The sequence below is a fragment of the Talpa europaea genome, assembly GCF_964194135.1.
Source record: "Talpa europaea genome assembly, chromosome: 5".
NCBI classification, from domain to species: Eukaryota; Metazoa; Chordata; class Mammalia; order Eulipotyphla; family Talpidae; genus Talpa; species Talpa europaea.
This window is the reverse complement of record NC_140071.1, coordinates 89094731-89113312: the sequence shown is the minus strand read 5'-3', so window position 1 is coordinate 89113312 and position 18582 is coordinate 89094731. Positions and strand designations below refer to the sequence as shown.

At 41.9% G+C, this 18582-nt stretch overlaps 1 protein-coding gene across 1 annotated transcript; it reads left to right on the top strand.

The window, feature by feature from the left end:
• Positions 1–4178: 4178 nt before the first annotated feature.
• LOC311170561 (putative E3 ubiquitin-protein ligase HERC6) lies at positions 4179–18292 on the top strand (the record flags this gene model as incomplete). Its single annotated transcript, XM_084232963.1, has 10 exons — positions 4179–4514; positions 6008–6023; positions 6415–6574; positions 9259–9335; positions 12559–12780; positions 14287–14381; positions 15706–15833; positions 16763–16899; positions 17437–17504; positions 18287–18292. The coding sequence occupies 10 exons, from the start codon at positions 4179–4181 to the stop codon at positions 18290–18292; spliced, it is 1245 nt and encodes a 414-aa protein (XP_084089089.1).
• Between the last annotated feature and the right edge of the window lie 290 nt (positions 18293–18582).

Sequence of the window (18582 nt, the reverse complement as noted above, 5' to 3'; positions counted from 1 at the left end):
CACCAACAGTGCAGGAGAGTTCCTTTTTCTCCACAACCTCGCCAACATTTGTTGTTGCTAGTTTTTTTAATATGTGCCATTCTCACTGGTGTAAGATGGTATCTCATGGTAGTTTTGATTTGCATTTCCCTGATGACAAGTGATGTTGAATATTTTTTCATATGTCTGTTGGCCATTTGCATTTCCTCTTCAGAGAAGTTTCTTTTTAGCTCTTCTGCCCATTTTTTGACTGGGTTATTTTCTTTGTTGTTGTTGAGTCTCATCAGCTCTTTGCAGATTTTTGTGATCAGTCCTTTATCATTAGTGTTGGGTGCAAAAATGTTCTCCCAGTTGGTGGGGTTTCTCTTTGTTTTTGTTAATGTCTCTTTTGCTGTGCAGAAGCTCTTTAATATGATGTAGTCCCAGCTGTTTATCTTAGCCTTCACTATCACTGCTTTGGGTGATGTGTCTGTAAAGATGTCTTTGATGTGCAAATCACGTAGTGTTTCGCCTATATTTCCTTCTATATATTTTATGGTTTCAGGTCTTATGTCTAGTTCTTTAATCCATTTTGAGTTGATTTTTGTGTATGGTGTGAGGTAGTGGTCAAGCTTCATTCTTTTGCATGTAGCGACCCAGTTTTCCCAGCACCATTTATTGAACAAACTTTCTTTGCTCCAATGCATAGTCTTTGCTCCTTTGTCAAAGATTAGTTGACCATAAATCTGTGGGTTTATTTCTGGATTTTCTATTCGATTCCATTGGTCTGTATGTCTGTTCTTGTTCCAATACCATGCAGTTTTGATGATTATGGCATGGTAGTATAGTTTGAAGTCTGGGAGTGTGATGCCTCCATTCCCTTCTTTTTTTCAGGAGAGCTTTGGCTATTCGGGGTTTTTGGTGATTCCATATGAATTTCATCAATAATTGTTCTATTTCTTTGAAGAATGACATTGAAATTTTGATTGGAATAGCATTGAATCGGTTTATTGTCAAAGCCATATTTTAAAAGCTTCTTTTGAATGGTTTGAACTTGTTATGAGTAAATTGCTTTAATGAAAATGTTTTATTTATTTATTCATTTTTATAATTTTATTTTTGCGTAGAACTGGGATGTAGGCCAGAAGTGAGGGAGTGAGAGGATTCATCAGAGACACAGTGGGCAGCAGAGCAGATTTACTGAAATACATTGCTAATGGTAACTGTGGACAGGACAGAGAGGTTTGCTGTGTCTTATGTGGGTTACCACTCTGGCTGGGGATCAAACTCAGGCCGTACTGGTGATAGAGCTGAGACTTAACCCTATGCCACCAGGGAGGTCCTAATGAAAATGTTTTGAAGTTGGATAGGGGGTTTCCCTGGTCGCACAGGGGTTAAAGACAGCACTATTAAGCTATTGGCAGCCACTGCAGCGCAAGTTTGATCCCTGGCCAGCCAGGGAGCAACCCACATGGCCCAGCAGACCTCTCCTGTCTCACCAGCTACTCCCCTCAGCAGTGTATTTCAGTGAGTCTGCCATTTCTGCTCCCCACTCTCTCTGATGAATCCTTTCACCACCTCCCACACCTTTGGCGTGTACCCCAGTTCTTGTATGCAAAAATAAAATAAATCTTTAAAAAAAATAAAGATGGATATAAGGACTTTCTTATCAATATGAGCATGTCAGGGTAATATCAGCAATGTTGTTATGCTCCTGAGTGCTTATCGACAGGAATATATGCATAATAATGTCAACAAACCTCATGATGCTACCAAGTACTTATCAGTGTGAACATAGAGAGGACTATATGTCACTGACGCTATAATAATGACAATGGTGTCCATGCTGTAATGGACATCAATACTTTAAATACAGAAATGTGGGGCTTCCTGGTTGCACAGGAGTTAAAGACAGCACTATCAAGATATTACCAGCCACTGCAGCATGAGTTCAATCCCCAATCAGCTAGGGAGCAACCCACATGCCCCAGCAGACCTCTTCTGCCTTGCCTGCTGCTCGGATCTGCCTGTTCTGCTCCCCACTCTCTCTGGTGAATCCTCTCATCCCCTGGACCGCTGGCTTACACCCAGTTCTTGCATATATAAATAACTAAATCTTAAAAAATAAATACTGAAAGTTTATGAATGTGTGGCCTGGGCAAGGCTACACATCTCATCTAATTACTTCTTCAAAGACCTTGGGGCAATAGCCGTTCCTGCGGCAAAGTCTCTGCTGCAGCAAAGGCTAATAATCTCTGTTGCTGGTAGGAGGAACTATGCAGCAGCCCCTGAAGGATCTCGCCTATAAACACAGTGCCTCCCCTCTCTCAGCATAAAGCTCTAGCAGCAAAAGTCTTGTGCTTTGGCCTGGAGACTGGACATCAGCCCCTGGCTAACAGAGTAACACGCCTGAGTACCAACTCAGACAGGCACTCCAGGGGAGAAGGGAAATGTCCTTCTTCCCTTCTAGGTTCTTCTTGGACTGGCTGAGTAATCCAAGCAATATCAGACAGATTAGCAGGAGAAAAAAGCAGTTTAATTATTTACTTATGGGAAATCTACATAGATTATGAGGATTTCATTTCTCAGTGGGGAAAGGGCATATATCCTGTGCTAGGGAATAAACAGGGGCCTGGGCTGCAAGAAAGAAGAGGGCTCACATGATGAGGAGAGGATAACTGATACGACCAAAGACCCAGATGCTGTGTAATTACATTGTGGTTCTGCCATAGGGGGCTTTCTCTGGTAGAGTGGTCATTTCTGGAGCTAACCCTAAATCTGAGTAAACCTCCCATTTTCATCCATCTAGGTAGTTAAGGGAGTGGTTATTGTTCCTCTTGAGCCTGTAGGCCTCAAATGACCTTAGCTTGAAATAATCTGCATGCCATAGTGAGAAGTCTTAAGGTAGACTCTTCTGAGATCTTTCAGTACACCTCCACTAAATTAGGACTTTTTTTCCTACACATACACACACACACACACACACATGCTGCCTGCATCAGTGATCTATTATTGTTATGGAGCCTGTTATTCCTGTACTCATTAAGAGAGATTATTTTGTGTGCTATTGGCTTGTTTCATTACAATACATTGCATATCCTGCAGTGACCTGTGCCACATAAATTACTGACAAAGACAGTTACATTGCTCAGTGGCTGAGCAAGAATTTGAGCTTCCCTGCAAAAATAAAACACTATCCAGGTGAAGCATATCACCATTCACCAGTGCTTGGGCCAACCTTGCAGTAATCCTATTCCCTTTTTCTTCTTTCCTTCACTTCCTGTCCATATGCAAATCTGTGGTTTCCACTTGAAAATATCTTGAATCTGGCAAAGTTGTCCTCTCCTCCCTCTTCTTCATCACTTAAGTCTCCACATCTTCCTTTGGGCTTAGACTCTCCAGGGGCAACCAGAATGACTCTTCGCATACTAAAGTCAGCTCATGACACTTCTCTGCTCAGAACCTTCCAACTGCTCCTGGTTGCTCTCTGCCCCTAGATATGAGCATGATGCATTTCCTCACTTCCCACGTCCCCTCTACTCTCTGCCACTTCCTCAGAGAGGTCTTCCCTGATATTTTGTCGAAAAAAAAAAAGTACTAGTTCTTTCGACCTCCACTGTTTTATATTTCTGTACTGTTTTATTCTTCTTCATGTTGCACTGTTATACTAAGTATTTATTGATCAGCTTTATAGGGGAATGTAGAACACCAAGAAAATTTGTCTTTTCTTTTTCTTTTACTATTGCATTTGCAGTGCAAAACCAGTCTGAGAGGATGGGCACTCGGATGCTTTTCACTAAGCACTCCAGGCATTATTCTGACACTGGACGTATTGTCTCCTGACCTGACTCTAACACGTTGGGCTTGCTGTACTTTACTGTCCACACTGCATGCACATGGTAGCTGAGGCGCAGGACCCTTAGGTAACTTGCTCAGAGTCACACAGCTCACAAGTGGCTTCTAGGAGGTAAGTCCCAGCGCTTTTAACTGCTGGGACCCTCACTTCTCCTCCTTACTTTGTGAGTTTGATTTTCGAAAGTCAAGAGCAGGGAGGGGTCCAGATGACCTAGGGCAACTTGCCAGCAATCCTGAGGTCCAATTGGACCACAACGACATGCCAGAGGCAGACCCAATCAGTTTAGAGAGATCAGCCTTTGGGACACCTGCCTTTGGGAGCCCAAAGCAACAGATCCAGGGAGGCGCTCGCGAGCAGCGGAGGGATGTACTTTTGCTGGCGCGCGGGTTCTGATCCGCAGGGGCGCAGGGGGGCGGCGGGCCCAGTCCCCGGGAATCTGCGGCAGGCGGCCAGCGGGGAGCGCCACTCCCTGCTGCTGCACAGCGACGGGTCCATCTCCGCGTGCGGGGACAACAGTCGGGGCCAGCTGGGGCTGGGGGACGTGCGGGCCCGGGAGCAGCCAGGTGAGCGCCGGGCCCTGGGGCAGGACGTGGTGAGGGCGCTGGCAGCCTGCGGGGCTCCCACCACCCGAGAGCCGCAAACGCTGCTGTGGGATGCCCGGGCGCGACGTCCTCAGTTTCGTTTACCAGACGCGCTTGGGGTTTGTTTCACTTTCCAGTTCCTCCAAAGCGAAACTGAGAGGAACTAACCCTGCGCGCGCTGCTGCGGGCGGGGTCGGTGTCCCTCCCTTTCGCCTTTGAGACCAATCCTTGGTTTTCTCAAGGCATCACCTTTCAAACGCGCTTTGTGGGTTGCACAGTTGTAACGCTCTCAGAAATACCCTGAGACAGCTTTTTTCTTAAAATCAGCATATATGTAACAGCATTTTTACCGCTAGTGAAATTGTAGGAATCGCCTATAATTGCATCACCAGAAGACAACTCCTAGTATTTTGATTCATTTCCTTCTTGCCTTTCCCCCTATTATGTGGCTAACCATTATAAAAAATTATTCATTGTACAGTTTTATGTATGCAGTATTTATACAGCTCTGTAAATTGCGTTTTCACGACACGTAATAATATCATGAACATTTCGTTATGCATTTTTAAAGAACAGTTTAAATTGTCGCATTACATTTCAGGCTCTGAGATTGCTGTGATGTAATTTCTCTCCTTTTGTGGAAATTCGACTTTTTTCCATTAGGGTCTTTTATAAATAATACTATGATTGATATAAGTAAACACTTGACCAGATTTCTCATTCTTGCTTGGAATAAATCCCCAAACATTTGTCTAGGAGGGAAAAACCTTTTGTCTACCTTATTAGGTCCTTTCGTGGGGACCTGCAAATTAAATAAAGACTATTTATCTTTTTCAAAGGTTAATAATAGAAAAAAGCATGCAATTTTATTATTTTATGTGCAGGGAAAGGAAGTGATATGCAAGAAGTGGTTTGACTTGGAACTTCCATATCATTTTAACAAAAGAAAGAAGTTGGGCTTTCAGGGCTACTAAATTGTGGGGAAGTGCTTTGGAAATATTTGGAGGAAATTAGTGAAAAGCAAGGGCTATTTTAATAAAAGCTGTTTGTGGAGATTTATCTCGGTGCTGACTCTGGTGTTAAGGGTGACTATATTTTTGCTGGTATGAAGAGATACCTTCACAAAGGGAAAATTATGCCTGTCATTTAAGTAGATAAGGGAAGTATAGAGAATTTTTCCTACATCTGTTGCTTCTCAATTGTATTCAGAACAAAATAATCCTATGCCAAAGTGGCATATTGGATGTGGCCTATCCAGATCCCTTTTGGGCAGAAATAAAGGCATCATACTAATGTCAAATTGCTCTCCAGGAAAGTGGTAGTACTTCCCGCCTGCGTAGTTTTATGAACTGCTGGATATTCTTTTATTGCTGCATAGTTTGAAAACAAATCATTGAAAAGGATAAGATCATAAAGAATCAGAAAAAACCTTCATGTTAACAAAAGCTTAACTGATAATGGTGTTCTAACTCTTACCCTCTAGCAACTCAGAGACAACACTTTGGAAAAACAGGTTCTGTTCAGGTTATCCTTTGTAGTCATATTTGACCCATTTAGACGCCTAGTACTGCTTCCTTCACTGTGAGAGTCTCTGGCATCTGCCCTTTTACAGGTTCCTCCTTTGCAAGGTAGTTCCTACTCTTACTGTCCAGAGCTGGGAAGCCAAAAGAAGAGAGTGGAGGTGATCATCTCTCCAGTTCCCTTTATTTTTGCTGGATTTTGCTGCTGCTGTCATAGAGATACAAGAGTCACAGTCCCCAGAGATTCCCCTTATTCATGATGTGTGCTCCTTTATGTAGCAGCTATGTTCTCATAAAAACAGTATAATACACATTAAACTTTATACACATTAAACTTCTCTTTATACCTTTAGTATGGACTTTAGATCTGATTTAAAAGTCCATTGGAAGAGATAGAAATCCAAGTGATTCGTCTCTTTTGAAGGTAAGTGCTCTCTTAAACTTGTTAAGTTGATATCCTAGTGGGCATTGATGTTTTGTTTTGCTTTTGTCCCCACAGCACCAGTTAAGGCATTTAAAGGTCTGCGTATTGGTTTTGTGAGCTGTGGAAAGGAGCACTCTCTGGCTGTCTGCCACAAAGGAAGGGTTTTTGCATGGGGAGCAGGTTCTGAAGGTCAGCTGGGAGCTGGAGAAGATAAGAAAATAAGCCTTATTCCTGTGTAAGTATTTCAATTCATTCATTCAGTCAGTTAGTTAGTCAGTCAGTCAATATTTTTTAGTTCCATGTGCCAGGCACTGTACAAGATGCAGGGTACAAAGATGATTATGATAAACATAGTCTGTAAGCTCAAGGATTACAACATATTGAAGGAGGAAGGAGGCAACTTATAGCACCAAGTATTATTTAATTAGAGTGAAGTGAAGGAGATGGGTGGGATAAAATGAGAATGTGTCATCTTTTTCGCATCATTTTCTCTATTGGAAATAACTGTGGGGACTCACTTGAAACCTACGAGTTGGTATAAAGATTCTACCAAAAAGTGAAGGCATTTGAGCCACAGAAGATACAGAAAGATATCTCTCAGCTTAAAGCTTCACCTATTGATTAAAATAGAGACTTTCAAAAAACACAGCTGCCCTAAGCTTCTTGAGGTGACCTTTTCTGTGAATTCAGCTACTATGAAACCAGATTGGTGAATCCGCTTAAAAAAAAAAAAAAACAATCGAACCATCCATAGTCTCCCATCCAAGTCCTAAAACACCCTTTTTTACTAAGTAATATAAATAGCTGTTTACTCAGGCTATTCTACAAGTTTTCCATTATTGGGAACCCCCATGTGCATTTGGAAAATAACCTTGGATTTTCTCCATTCATCTCCATTCATCCGATGTTGGAAGAGAGTTTTCTTCTTTTTTTTTTTAAAAGATTTATTTATTTATGCTTACAAGAGCTGGGGAACAGGCCAAAGATCCGGGGGGGTGAGAGGATTCACCAGAGACAGAGTGGGGAACAGAAAAGGCAGACTGACTGAAATACACTACTGAGGGGAGCAGCAGGCTAGACAGGAGAGGTCTGCTTCACCATGTGGCTTGCTCCCTGGCCAGCCAGGGATCGAACTCTTGCTGAAGAGGCTGCAGATTGCTTCATAGTGTGGTGCTTAACCCCTTGTGCCACCAGGGAGGCCCGAGAGTTTTCTTCCTAACAAAATCTTTTCCCTAGTCACAAACCACTTAGCGCTAGTATTTTACATAGTAAAATGGTGGGGAGTTGGAGGGAAGGGAGGAAGCCACATATTCATGTTATGTCTGCAACACTACACTGAGAGAACTGGGAGTTGTGGAGCAGGCTGCACAATGCAGGATGCTGCTGAACAAGCAAGGTCCTGGCCTTTTTATTGATAGAATAAGCATATACAGCATCAGTTACAGGGGTAGGAGAACAAGGAAAAAAGATGGGTGAAACTAAAGAATGTGTTTTTGTCAATTAGGGCTTGGGGGAGACATGAGTGTGTTGGCCAGATAATTCTTATCTGCTTGACGACCAAGAGTTGTAATTGAGGGGCCTCCGTGGTGGCTCAAGGGGTTAAGCACAGCACTATGAAGTGATCCACAGCCTCTGCAACAAGAGTTCGATCCCCAGCCTGCCAGGGAGCAGCCCACATGCAGCAGCAGACCTCTCCTGTAGCTCCTGCTGCTCCCCTCAGCCGTATGTTTCAGTCAGTCTGCCTGTTCTGTTCCCCACTCTGTCTCTGGTGACTTTTCTCACCCCTCCTCCGCTCCCCGAACTTCTGGCCTATACCCCAGCTCTTGTATGCATAAATAAATAAATCTTTAAAAAGAAGGAGTTGTAATCGAAATCATACCTCAGACCCCCATCCATGGTTCGATCAACAAGGCTTGCCACTGATCAGCTTCTGGGGTCCCTTGTCATACACGGTCCTCGGCCTCCCAGGTGTTCCCAGCCATCCTCATGATGTATGAGTCGGGAGTAAGTTTATGCATCTGTGATTAGCTCCCCAAGCGTTCCCAGTCATACCTCTTTATGATACCCTTCCCCCGATGATCCAGCTTTCTGCTCTTAATTGATTTGATAGGCACCTTGTAAGGTTTGGCTACTATGACTGATTGTCCGGGCAGTTCTGACCTTTATATAGGAATGCAGAACAGCAGGTAACTAAATGGTGGCCAAACAGGCTGCTTAAGTCTAGCAGACCCACCTCTTCACAAATGCCTTACTAGGACAAAGGGTATAACAGTCTGAATTGTGCATTCATGAACTTCACACTTTGGGAATTTTCAAAAGCATGTGTTTTAATACTATTACCTTCTCCAGTATGAAATTATATGAGAGATATGATGATCTCTATCATCAAACGAGGAATGAAAAGACCAAAGTGTGAGTCTAGTGCTATGACTTCTTTCTGTGTGACCTTTTACAGTTCTATTAAGTTCAAAGATATGAAATTGCCAACTTTTTTTTTGATTCGTTCAAATTGCAATTTAATAAGATTGAACCCAATTATTTCCTTTTCTCACAGGGTTTAAATTAGTTGTTCCATACTGATTTTCTATAAAGTATAAAGCCCTGTGCTATCAGTGTGTGAAGACATTTTTCTTTTAGCCAATAAGGATAGAATGAAAGCTAGTGATTATGTCATGCATTAGAAGTTCAGTAAAAGTCACTTTTGCATCATATACTCTTTTGGAGTCATCATTGTGCCTTTGTACATGTGGTTGTCATGTTAGAAACAGTTTGAGGGTTTTGGAATAAAAGTGCTGGAGAAATACAAGAAAATAAAATTGTTTCCCTAATATAATGCATTACCTGGGATAGTTTTATATATCTGTAGGCTGCTTTGTGGCCCACTCTAAAGAAGGATTAATTTTCTCTATTTCATTATAGGGAGATAAAAACGTTCACTGATATAAAAATAATACAAGTTTCCTGTGGACACTACCACTCCCTGGCATTATCAGAAGGTATGAAAGGCTTTTTTGGTCTCCTACAGGTCATAAGGAAATACCATTTCAATAAAAATAGTATCTGGTGTGTTTTTTTTAAGATGTATTTATATTTATTTATGCATACAAGAACTGGAGTGTAGGCCAGAGGTGTGTGGAGGTGAGAGGATTCACCAGAGACAGAATGGGGAGCAGAATAGGCAGATCTAGTGAAATACACTGCTGAGGGGAGCAGCAGGCGAGACAGAAGAGGTCTCCTGCTCCATGTCGGTCAACTCCCTGGCCTGGGATCCAACTGAAGCCACAGTGGCTGATAATATTATAGTGCTGACCTTAACCCCTTCACCACAAGGCAGGCCCTATCTGTGGATTTTTTAACTCATTGGGGTTCATTGTAATGCATTAGAAGTTTTTAACTCTCCAGATCTGATAAGATGTGTTGCCCTTCATCTTTCCTTTTCACTTTCCTTTGTTCGCATTGTATACTCTAAGTAGTGCCTCATTCTTATCTCACTCCCATAAATGGCCATCTCTGTTCACCTAACCTTACTGCTGACTCAGAATCACTTTATTTCCAGCACTTCACTCTTTATGCTGAATCATTTGTCTACACTGGCAAACTCAGACAGAAAGAAAGACCTGTGTAAGGGCAGGACTGGACACTGAGCAGGGTTTCTAGGATCCCATGCAGACCAGGTAAAGGAGGAGTCAGAGTCCACGTGGTTTTTTGGCAGGCTTTTTATTGGGATTTACACAGTACACAGCAGGCATGGGTGCTGGGGGCCCGGGAGGCTGGCAGTCCTCCCAGCTCCCAGCAAGTCCTCACTTTATCAGGGCTCTTTGGTGTTCTCTCTGCTTCTCTGCTCTTCTGTTTATCTGCTGCTTCTCGGCTTCTCTTTCAGCTTCTGCTGGCGTCCCCGTGATGCTGACCTTAAAAGCCCAGTCTCAACCCAGGTGAATCCCATCTACCTATGCCCATACCCTACTCCAGGTGCCTGCCATCAGGCATGCATTCAGGACCACAGGGTTCCATCATCTATCCTGATGGCGGGAGGGCAGAAAAGCCTGACATTTTTCCTTACCCTACAGTCCACGCCGTCAGGGTTTTCTGCCATATAATCTATATATATACAGTTTTCTTAGCAAACGTAAACAATGCAGCCATGGCCCACAAAAGCAAATACATCACAATATAACAACAAAATACAACAGAACACAAATAAGTCCAGGCAAGGCCCCAACCTAGTGCAAAAGACAATTATTGGTACCAGCAGATGAGCCACCAAATCTGCTGCTGAAGGCACTGCTCATACAAGGGAGGGGAATCACTCACGGCATCTACTGTAACACACCAGGAGCCGTCAGGCTTCCTGGCCTTCTCTGGCTGTAGTCTCGGCTACAAGCCACACACAGCATCCACCCCCAGGATGCACTAGCTCTGGGATTAGCGATTCTATTCTGTTGGGGGTAATCGGCAACCCTCAGGGTTTCTGTGGCCTTCATAGCCACCAATGCGACACACAGACCCCTGCACTCAGGCCAACCCACTGCACAAGCACATGGGTCGGGGATCCAAACTCTACATACGGCCTCTCTCAGGTCCCCTCTTCAGCTTGGGCTCCACCCCAAGCCACGTTCTCCAGCCGTCCCCAAGGACGGGTTCCTCAGCTCCTTACCCTCACTCAAGAATGAGCAGGGCATCACCCACAGGTGATTTTACGAGACTCACAGGTCTTCAGCATACTCAGGCTGCTTAACAGCCGCTCAAGGCTTAGCATAAGTACCAGCTTTTGCCTTCTCAGTTGGCTTTTCTCCTCTGCCTGGCTGCTGGGCATACAGGCTGCTTTTGGCCACCAAGGCCCACTGGCCACCCCCAGATTCCCATCTCCTGGGGTTTACAAACGAAACTGTTCCACTCCCAGGGTCCCAAAACATATCAACCCGCAAGGTCCTCCGCCTTCTGGCGGGATTGTCAGTCCAAGTTCATTAATCCAAGTCCATCAGTCCAAGTCCGTTGGCCTCTCCCTGCGTCAGCAACGGCGAACTCCGAATTGTGGTCCTCTCTTTGCCGATGATTCTTGCTGCCTCAAGGGTCATTGGCTGGTCCTCTCGGGCATCTCCTTCATGCCAGGTCTCATCCTGCTTCCAGACCTTGTCCACCTCCTGTGCCGCCATGACGCCTCCAGCGCGGTCACAGGGAAACAGTCTGTTACTCCTCAGTCCCTCCAGGTCTTTCGAGGGCTCCATACCCATCTGCATGGATCATCTTGCCGACTTACGCCAATTGTAAGGGCAGGAACCAGCACAGTGCAGGTTTTCTGATCCCATGCAGACCGGGTAGAGGAGGAGTCAGAGTCCTCAGTGGTTTTTTGCAGGCTTTTTTTTGGGATTTACCTGGTACACAGCAGGCAGGGGTGCTGGGGGGCCGGGAAGCTGGCAGTCCTCCCAGCCCCCAGCAAGTCCTCACTCTATCTGGGCTCTCTGGCCTTCTCTCTGCTTCTCTGCTCTTCTGTTTGTTCTGCTGCTTCTCGGCTTCTTCATCAGCTTCTCTTTCGGCTTCTGCTGGCGTCACCGTGACGCCGCCCTTAAAAAAAGCACAGTCTCAGCCCAGGTGAATCCCATCTACCTATGCCCACACCCTACTCCAGGTGCCCGCCATCAGGCATGCATTCAGGACTGTAGGGTTCCGTCATCTATCCTGATGGTGGGAGGGCAGAAAAGCCTGACATTTTTCCTTACCCTACAACCTGTTTGTCTTTTTTACTTCAGTCAGAGAAAGAAAATCAAGATGTCAAAATCAAGTGTTTTTTCTGCTAACATCCCCCATCCTTCATCTACCCTCTCTCCACATTTCTCAGGGGATGGTGTCTGGGAGGAAGATCTCTTGATGCTGTTTTTTCATTTCTTAAGTCTTTTCATTTCTTAAAATTCTTTTTCTGGCCTTTTTGGAGGTTTTTCTATCCTTTATTCCAACTTGCTGATTCTGTCCTCTGTTTCAAGGCTATGGTCTGAGCAACTGAAAGAAAACAGTTGCCCTTAACTTGGAGGGAGACAGAGTGGGATTTATTGGAACATACTGTGGAAGGTGATATCTTGAGCATCGCCCTTATCTTTAGGTAGAACACCTTAACCTCCTTTATCACTGGGCTATGCTTTAAAGATTTTGAGAATTAGGGTGGTATTTTCTACATGAATTTGGTGTTCCATTGTGAATTTCTCTTCCATTTTTTTTTTTGTGCAGATGGCCAAGTGTTTTCATGGGGAAACAACAACTATGGGCAGCTGGGCCTGGGGAAGGTGTCCCCACCCCAAGCAAAACCAAAGAGGGTGGAATCCCTACTGGGGATCCCCATGACTCAGGTAGCTGCCGGAGGGAACCACAGTTTTGCCCTTTCTGTCTCTGGGACTTCATTTGGATGGGGATGGAACAAAGCAGGGCAACTCAACGGGAATGAAAACCCAGGTAACAAGTCTTTTCTTGTAATAAATCATTATTCCTTTCCAGTTGAAAGACCAGCTGTGCAAAGGACAGCCTTGAAGCTTAGAAGAAGGGGTTTCAAACTTTATGACTGTAGGGACAGGAACAAGGCACTGAGCAGGTTTTCTGATCCAGCAGACCAGGTAAAGGAGGAGTCAGAGTCCTCACTGGCTTTGCAGGTCTTTCATTTAGATTTACCAGGCATATGGCAGGCAGGGGTGCTGGGGGGCCAGAAGGCGGCAGTCCTCCTGGCCCCCAGCAAATCTTCACTGTATCTAGGAGCGCGCGCGCGCGCGCTCTCTCTCTCTCTCTCCCGCCCTTCTGTTCGTTTTTGGCTTCTGCTGGCATCCTGTTGATGCAACCCTTATAAACTCAGTCTCTCAGCCCAGGTGTACCCACTCTTGGTGCCCGCCATCAGGCATGCATTCAGGGTCACAGGGTTCCCTCATCTATCCTAATGGCGGGAGGGCAGAAAAGCTTGATACTTTTTCCTTACCCTACAATGACCCATTAGACACCCCCTGAAATGGGGCTGGGGGAGGTATGTGTGTATATATATATTTTTCACTGTGTAACAAATTACCGCAAACTCAATGGCTCAAAATAACACAAATTTATTATCTATTAGTTCTGATACTTGAAGTCTCATTTATGGTCTCAATACATTAAAACCAAGGTTCTGAGAGAAAAACTTTTTTTTTTTTTTTGTCTTTTCTGGTTTCTCAAAACTGCCTGCATTTTTTACTTAAATTCCTATTTATTCTTCAAAGTCAGCAATAGGAGGCCTTTGGGAGGCCATTATTCTTCTGCCATAAGAACATTTAAAAATTTCAATGCCCAGATCAGACCCATACCAATGAAACAGAATGTCTAGAGACAGAAGGCAGGCATCACTCAGTATTAATCATCCAACAAGTGATTCCAATGTGCAGCAAAGTTTGGGAACCACTGGATAGAAGATTGCTGGCAGTAGGGGAAACAACCAGTTCCTTTAATGACCTTGAAAACAAAACTACTATGAATTCTTCCCCTGAACCCCTGACTTCAACTGAATTCTCTAGATTTAATTAACATATATTTACCAGCCATTGTCTACCACACTATGCTGAGCATTTAGATCTCCTTTCATTTAACTCTATCAATATTAAGTGGGTCTTTTATTTTCTCACTTATTACAAATTTGCAAAACACCTACCATGTGACATAAATGAATGCAATATGATGCCAATATTATTGAATGAGGGTCTTAAAGTCTAGGGCAATTGCCTCTGTCATTTCCAGAGACTGGTTTAGGCCCAAAGGCCTAAAGGATTGTTTTTCTCATCTTTCCAAAAGTGGGGCTAGTTATCTCTCTATTTTATAATATATCTGATTGTTTCCTTTTAAATTCTGTTAATGAGGTATAAAAATATTACAAAAGTATAAAAATAGAAAAACTCATGAAATCTGAATCTGCTTCTTATGCTGTAGAAATCTGTTTGCTTTCTACAGTGCAAAGCCCCAAAACTCTTTTGATCAATGCACTGAAGAATCTCTGTGTGACTTACATCAGCTGTGGTCATGAGCACACCGCTGTCCTGACTCAGGTAATCCAAGATGCCTCACCACTTTTTTTAAATCCCAGAGAAAAGTTAACAGGAATAAGCACTGATTACTATTGAGAACAAGACATGTGTCAGTATCTCAAGGCAGCCAGTCTATGGGCAAATACTTCCTGAGGAGAAATGAACCCCATATAAACTATGAAATTTTCAAGGTCATATAACAAAAGCTAATGTTGGGTTCAGGAAATATTTTCATGTACCTACTAAATTAGAATATGTTTAATCCTTTCAGCGATTATTCATTCATGATGTATTTCTATAGATGAAAATTACGATAGAGGCAACAAGGTCATTTTTACTGGTTTCAGAAGCCCAATTTTACAGAAGGGAACATACATCATTCCATATCCATGTGGCACATTTATGATCTGACTTCCCCAAAGTTTTCCTCCCATTCTTGTGCTGCTAGCACAGTAAATTCCAGCGGGATCCATTCTCTCCTTAGCCACAGGAATAGACTTGAGATAACTATTTGTGTAGCTGAAATATTTATTTAAAAACTAAGTGTCTAAAACAATAGTTTTTTTATTTTTTAAAGCAAGTATGGATTACATTATTCTTAGCCGGCAGGAGAAATCTAGAGTTATTTTAATGAAGAATCATCTTTTGAAAAGAGCTTATTTTCAGAGATGCTCAAATCAAGAAAGTAACCCTATACTTAAATGGTACCATTACCCTGGGATCAATTAGTTTATCATGCTTTCATTCTACAAACACTTAGGTATTTGTGGTGCAGTTAAGAGCTTAGGTACTTCTTTTTGTATTATTATTTAAATATTTTATTTTATATAATTCTTACATCTTTTTTTCATCTTTGCACAATTTATGCATTTTCATTTTGGTTATATTCCCCATACAAATGCACTCCCCACCTTATTTTGACTCTAGTCCTTCCTTTTCCTGCCCTTTCCTCCCCGCCCCAGTGTGTCTCTGGTTTATAGTTGCTTGGTGATTTTGATTTTTACTTTGTATTGATTAGTCTTTTTCCTGGTCTCTTATTTAGGTTTTCTAAATTCCTGCTATGAGTAAGACCATCCAGTATTTTTCTTTTTCTTTCTGACTGATTTTGCTGAGCATGATCCCTTCTAGAAGAGCTTAAGTACTTCTTAAGAGAATGTCTATTATATTTCATGCTTAGTCTGTTGACTTTACATTCACCATAAGAAATAATAAATATAGGAATTATCCTATAGATTCTGTCTCTCATAACTCTCATAACTCTTTTATGGTACCTAGTCCTTTCATTTTTAGTTCATTTTTGCTTTTGTTAACCTGAAGTTAATCTGATTCGTACTATTTTAAACAGAAGGGGAGAGTGTTCACCTTTGGAGACAATAGCTATGGACAACTGGGACGCAGCTGCACTACTGAGAAGAGAGGTCCACAACCTGTGGAAGGGATTGATGGGCTTGTTTCTCAGATCGACTGTGGAAGGTAACAGGCTGTATTTTTATGGTTTTCTGTATGAAAATGTTCCTAAAGCGAAAATCCATGAAATATGTAACTATTGTTTTTCTATATCATTTTCCTTTTTGTAAATTTACTTCTTTCAATATAATTTAATTCTCATTTAAAAATTTTTAAAATCTAGACATTGTATTTATCTAATAAGAATTTGTTGGAGGGCCTCCCTGGTGGTTCAGGTGTTAAGTCTCAGCACTATCAAGCTATCACCAGCCACTGTGGCCTGCCTTCATTCCGGGCCAGAGAGCTGACCTACATGGCGCAGAGACCTGGCCTGTTTCTCCTGCCGCTCCTCTCAGCAGTGTATTTCAGTAAATCTGCCTGTTCTGCTTCACCACTCTGTCTCTGGTGAATTCTCTCACCTCCCACACCTCTGGCCTAGACCCCAGTTCTTGTTTGCATAAATAAATCTTTAAAAAAATTTTTTAAAAAGAATTTATTGGAAGCCTATAGTGTATAGAAGATATTGACAGTGGGGAGTAGTAGATTTATAACAAAAGTGATGGTGCTTATCTACTTGAGTTGATAAGACAAAATTAATCTCATGCAAATAGAGGTTGTTGTATATTTTAGAGTTTTATGTAACTTATGTATTTAATCACTTACTTTGAGTATTATCAACCCAACTGATTTAAAAAACTCAGATGTGCTTGCTTTTTAAAACACAAATGACAGAAACCATGATAAAGATCCATTCTAGCTTTAAGATTTTGGGGTTGTTAGATGTTAATACCTTCCATCTGTTTAGCCACATAATTTGATTCCCTCTAACCCTGACATTGTGATAAGGGATCAGTACCCTTAGTATAAGATAAATCTGTTATTTTGTGTTGAGTTATCTCATTTTCTCAAGGCAGAGTATCTTAGGTCTTCATTGTTGTATTTCTTCCTTCCTGAAGTTTTCACACCCTTGCATATGTCTACACCACTGGTCAAGTGCTATCATTTGGTCGTGGACCCAATCGCACCAGGAAACCAACTCGTCCAGAGACCCCAACAGAAAACTCTGACATTAGCTGCCTGATTTCTCCTCATGGTACGTGTGGTCCCACTCAGTCATGACTTTGTGTTAATTGATGCCACTGGAGAAAAAATATTACTCAGTTTCCTTTCAAAGAAACCTATAGAAATGTGCTTCTTTTAGTGCTTTTATTTTAAATTTGTATATTGTGCACTATTTCTTATGCAATCATTTCTGGGGTGTTAGGTAATCATTGCTAAAAATCAACATAATGCAAAAGAAGATCTTTAATTGGTTATTTAGGCATCCGAAAAGGACGCGACTATATAATAAATCAAACCTCTTCTAAAGTACAGCAACGTGGTTTCATTATGCAAGTGGATGAAAAAAAATACTGTCTAAGTGGACATATGGAATAAAATCTGATAACGTTATGCCATTTGTAGTCAAAATCCATTACAAGGATATAAATTTCTAATAAATAAGTAAATTTAGCTAGGAAATATCAGATATTTTTAAGACTTAATTTTTTTAAAGCAGTTTTATGTTAACTGAAGGTTTTTTTTACTTATAAAAAGAGTACGTACACATGTATTTATGACTGTCTTTTAGATCTGGCAGGTGGTCAAGTCAAACACATTTTTGCTGGAAAATATGCCAACTTTGTGACAACTCATCAGGTATCTATTACACTTTTTGTTTCCCTTAAAAATAATATTAAGATATTCAAATTTCTAACTAAAGTAATTAGATCCTCTGTTGGAATATTTTTTGAAAAACATTATGTACAATAATATGCACTTCCTCACTTGGCTGCCTAAGATTAGATCCCCCAACCCTAAATTCACTTCTTTTTAACTATTTTTTTATTATTAAGTAAAATTATTAACAATGATTTTAACGGTAATAATTAATGTTAATAGTAGGACTGTGTGTTAGGCACCAAATCACTTCATTAATCTTTATATCAATTTCAGTTGCTATGATAGTCTCACTTTCATAATGAACAACTGGGTTTTTCATGTGTTATTCAGTTACAAAAGGAAGCAAATTCTGATAGATACTACTACAACATGAATGAACATTAAAAACATTACCCAAAGTGGCACTGCTAAGATTCTGGATACAAACTAGAATAATCCACCTCCAAAATTGAAAGAAAGCATCACCCCAAGTGCCGTAATACTTTCCTAATTGTTCATTTTTTCTGTAACATTTCTTTTTAATTGAGGTCACATTGGTTTACAACACTGTAATGATTTGGGGATATAGGTTCACACTTCTTCAGAGGTATGTGACCACTCCAACAGGCCTCCAACTCCTGCCATAGCCCTCTGGATTCCCTCCCCCTTTGCTCTCTACATTTGCTCTTCCCCTTCTGGTAACTTCAGTTCTACAGTCAGATTTCTAGGGTTCATTTGGTTCAGTTTTTTTCTCTCTGTTCTGTTTCCCTATATTTCAGGTATGAGTGAAATTACATGACATTTGTCTTTCTCTTGTTGACGTATTTCTCAATACTTCCCTGACTGTTATCAGAGATGCCATTATTATATTTCTGGGTGAGTTCTAAAATGCTCATAGGGAGACAAAAACATAGACAGTTATTTTCCTAATTTGCATTTCTTTCTGCTATCAGGAATGTTTTAAACTTGACATCCATATAGACTGTCACCATACTTCCTGGCACCGAAAATGGTCATTGGCAATGGTTTCTGTGCTGCTGGAGGTAGTCAGGAGATTGTACTTGGTTGCTCTGTC